The 4,353-nt window shown below is 44.8% G+C and overlaps 1 protein-coding gene across 1 annotated transcript; it reads right to left on the reverse strand.

Annotated features, from left to right (window-relative positions):
* On the reverse strand, positions 1-1,855 carry LOC142177345 (uncharacterized). Its single transcript, XM_075245820.1, has 2 exons — positions 1,792-1,855; positions 1-350 (listed from the first exon to the last, which is right to left on the reverse strand). The coding sequence occupies exons 1-2, from the start codon at positions 1,853-1,855 to the stop codon at positions 1-3; spliced, it is 414 nt and encodes a 137-aa protein (XP_075101921.1).
* Positions 1,856-4,353: the final 2,498 nt, after the last annotated feature.

Raw genomic sequence — 4,353 nt, forward strand, 5'->3', positions numbered from 1 at the left:
CTATGCCGCGTGTTCCTTTCCTTTGCTATTGGAAATCGAAATTGCATTCATCTCCTTTACTGCCAATTGATCACCCCTTATCTGTTTGATCCCCTCGGGTGTCAGAAACTTTAACAGTTGGTGATATGTTGAAGGCACAACTTTCACCGTGCGCAACCATGGTCTTACCAAGATGAGAGTTGTCTTCATTACTCCCTCAGCGTTCGTGAGCAACAAAATGTTTCCCCGAGTTGTCACGCTTGCGAGGTTGAATCCGGCGAGGAGTTTCATTGCCGGGATAATGCTTCCAGTGAGTTTAGCTTGCTCTAGTACTCTCCATTGTATGATATTAGCGAAACTTCCTAGATCCACTAAAACACGTTTAATTTTAAAATCCAACACATTTAAAGAAATTACTAGTGTGTCATTTTGCGGCAGAAGGCCATAACCTTTGTAACTAATGCGTCCTAGGTAGGGGTAGATGTAGTGTGTTAGTGACAGGTTCAATGAACCCATAATTTTTGAAGCGGAGTAAACATTTACATGTAATTATTCATTAAAATTTCAAAAATAGTAGATATAAAATTTCGATGCTAACTCACATGTGGCTATCGAAACAAACTTGCCAACCGACCCCGAAAACAGCATTCACGGGGGAGCCCGATCGATAGCCCGGAGTGCACACAACGGTGAAGACGACGTGATCAACTTGCGGGTGATCTTCAAAATATTACAAGCTCAACAAGCAGCGATAGAGCAGTTGCAGAACCAGAGTCGTGCCCCCAGCAGAGTTGAGTAAGAACCATCCCGGAAAAACACTCGCAGAAATGAACCAGTCATATAAAGGCCGAGTGAAGTTGAACCCGGGACCAACCCCTAGATAATAAATATGCTCGAGAAACTGACAAAATGTGTGGAATCGGGAGAAAAGAAAATTGAAGCCAACGACAAAAAAGTGGAGACCTATAACTCCATGGTCGATCAAATCCCAGGAGCACCACTGATATTGAAAGGCCTGGATTCCAGGAAGTTTGTCCAAACGCCTTTCCCGCCGAGCGCAGCTCCGAAGCCGATCCCGAAGAAGTTCAGTCTGCCCAAAATTTCGAAGTATAATGGAACGACTGATCCAAATGAACATGTGACCTCCTACACGTGCGCCATCAAAGGGAACGACTTGTAAGATGATGAAATAGAATCCGTTCTGCTAAAAATGTTCGGAGACACCTTGTCAAAAGGAGCTTTGATATGGTATCACAACTTACCCTTAATTCTTTTGACTCGTTTGCTATGCTTGCAAATGCCTTTGTAAAAGCGCACGCCGGGGCCATGAAGGTCGAGACCAGGAAGTCAGACCTTTTCAAGGTGAAGCAAAGAGATAATGAGATGCTCAGGGAATTCGTATCGAGGTTTCAAAGTGAACAGATGGATTTGCCCCCGGTTGCGTACGATTGGGCCGTCAGGCATTCACCCAAGGACTCAACCCCCAAAACTTATTGGCTTCACAACAGTTGAAGAAAATTTGATAGAATGCCCGACGTTAACTTGGGCCGATGTCCATAACAGGTACCAATCAAAAATCAGGGTAAGACGATCAACTTGGGGCCCCTTTCGGATTCGTTTATCCCGTCAGGACTAGAGACAGATCCAAAAGAGTTGTCGATCATGAACTAAGATCGAACAGATATCGGTATCAACCATACAATGGAGATCGAAAGAATAATGGGTCCGAATGTAACCCTGCAAGGAATCAAAGAAGAAGCGATCGAGGTCATAATAACCGGGGACTCATGACCAAAAATGGTTTTGACATACCCATCGGGTCCAAGGAAGCACCAAGGTTATCAGAGTAAAACTTCAACGTCGATGATGCCGGCATCGTATTAGCCATCGGACGAATCAAAGATACTAAATGGCCTCGACTATTGCAATCTAATCCTGCCTAAAGGGACCCCAACAGGCAGATCGAGCAAGAGGAACCTCAACACATCATTAACATGACCATTGGAGTAGTTGACGCCCCCCAAGGGCTGATGTTAAAGCGCACTAACGTGTCCATTACAAGGGAAAAGTGGACTCGAGATTACGTACCAGAGGGAATCTTATCTTTCAACGATGAGGACGTTGAAGGCATCGTACAACCACATAATGATGCACTAGTAATATCTATACTCATAAATAAATCTCGAGTTAAGCGTGTGTTAATTGATCCAGGTAGCTTGGCCAATATCATCAAATCGAGAGTCGTGGAACAGCTGGCTCTACAAGACCAAATAGTGCCTGCAGTTCGAGTTTTAAACGGATTTAACATGACATGCGAGACCAGTAAGGAGGAGATAACCCTGCCAGTAAACACCACCGGAACCGTTCAGGAAACAAAGTTCTATGTGATTGAAGGAGATATGAGATACAATGCTCTATTCGGAAGGCCATAGATTCACAATATAAGGGCAGTACCCTCGACGCTATATCAGGCGTTGAAATTCCCCACATGGGGAGGAATCAAAACAGTTTATGGGGAGCAACCGGCCGTAAAATAAATGTTCGCGGTCGATGAGGTGGTCCCGATATCTGCACTCTCAACATCAAAGAACCCGAGTTCGGTCACCAAGGAAGAAACCAAATAGCAATCACCGACACAAGCCCCGACTGAGCCATAAAAGTAGGAGACATGCAATGACGATAATTACGGAGTCCCTAGCTATTTCATAGCCCCTGATGATTCCGATGCCACCAAGTCAACGGTCAAGGAGCTGAAGCAAGTCATATTGATCGAACACCTTCCCAATCGGAAGGTATATCCCTGGGCACGGGTCTAACTCCCAAGCTCAGGGAAAAACTCATTGAATTCCTTATAGCTAACATAGATTGTTTTGCTTGGTTCCATTTTGACATGACACGGATCCCGTCGGAAATAACTACCCACAAGCTTAGGTTCGATCCGAAGTTTCACCCGGTTAAACAGAAGAGAAGGCCTCAGTCCGAAGTCAAGCATGCATTCATCAAAGACGAGGTATCCAAACTCCTTAAAATATGTTCCATTCGGGAAGTTAAGTACTCGGATTGGTTAGCAAACGTAGTGGTAGTGCCTAAAAAGGGAAATAAATTAAGAATATGTGTAGACTACAAATACTTGAACAAGGCATGCCCTAAGGACTCTTTTCCTTTGCCTAACATTGATCGCATGATCTATCCGACGGCCGGCCACGAGATACTCAACTTTCTCGATGCATATTCTGGGTACAACTAGATTTCGATGAACCTGGGCGACCAAGAAAAAACTTCCTTCATCACTAAATACGACACCTATTGTTATAACGTAATGCCATTCGGACTAAAAAATGCTAGTGCCACTTACCAACGCCTAGTAAATTGGATGTTCGAAGAGCAAATAGGAAAATCAATGGAGGTTTACATTGACGAGACATTAGTTAAGTCCTTACGAGCAGAGGACTATTTGGAACATTTACAGGAAACCTTCAACATACTGATGAAATATAATATGAAGCTGAATCCGGAGAAATGCGCATTCGGAGTTGGGTCCGGGAAATTCATTGGATTCATGGTGTCCAACCGGGGGATCGAGATCAATCCCGATAAGATCAAGGCCATAGAAGACATCACTGTGGTGGACAATGTCAAGGCCGTCCAAAGGCTAACCGGGCGCATAGCCGCCCTGGGTCGGTTCATTTCAAGGTCCTCCGATAAGAGCCATCGATTATGCTCGGATACCGCTAAGTACATGTACAACTGCTCGTCTGCCTTCGAAGAAGAATAACTTCTTATGGACCCCGAAGTGCCAGCAAGCTTTTGAAGAATTCAAATGGTACCTTTCGAGTCCATCTTTGCTTCATACTCTGAAGGCAGACGAGCAGTTGTACATATACTTAGAGGTATCCGAGATAGCGGTAAGTAGAGTCCTAGTCCGGGAAGAAGAAGGTATGCAATATCTTATATATTATGTTAGCAGGACTCTAGGCAAGGCCGAAATGAGGTATCCTCACCTGGAGAAATTGATGCTCGCTTTGCTAAGCGCCTCCAGGAAGTTAAAGCCCTATTTTCAATGCCATCACATATGTGTCATGACTACTTACCCATTGAGGAACATAATGAACAAACCCGAGCTCTCAGGAGGTTGGCCAAATGGGTTGTGGAAATTAGCGGGTACGATATTGAATATCAACCCCAAACCGCCATCAAATCTCAAATTTTGGCAGACTTCGTGGCCGATTTCACGCCGGCCTTAATACCCAAAGTCGAAAAGGAATTGTTGTTAACCTCGGGGACCTCCTCAGGGATCTGGACCCTATGTACGGATGGTGCCTTGAACGCAAAAGGGTTCAGACTCGGCATTATGTTGAAGCTGCCCACGGGTAA

Source organism: Nicotiana tabacum, chromosome 23 (genome assembly GCF_000715075.1).
Source record: "Nicotiana tabacum cultivar K326 chromosome 23, ASM71507v2, whole genome shotgun sequence".
NCBI classification, from domain to species: domain Eukaryota; kingdom Viridiplantae; phylum Streptophyta; class Magnoliopsida; order Solanales; family Solanaceae; genus Nicotiana; species Nicotiana tabacum.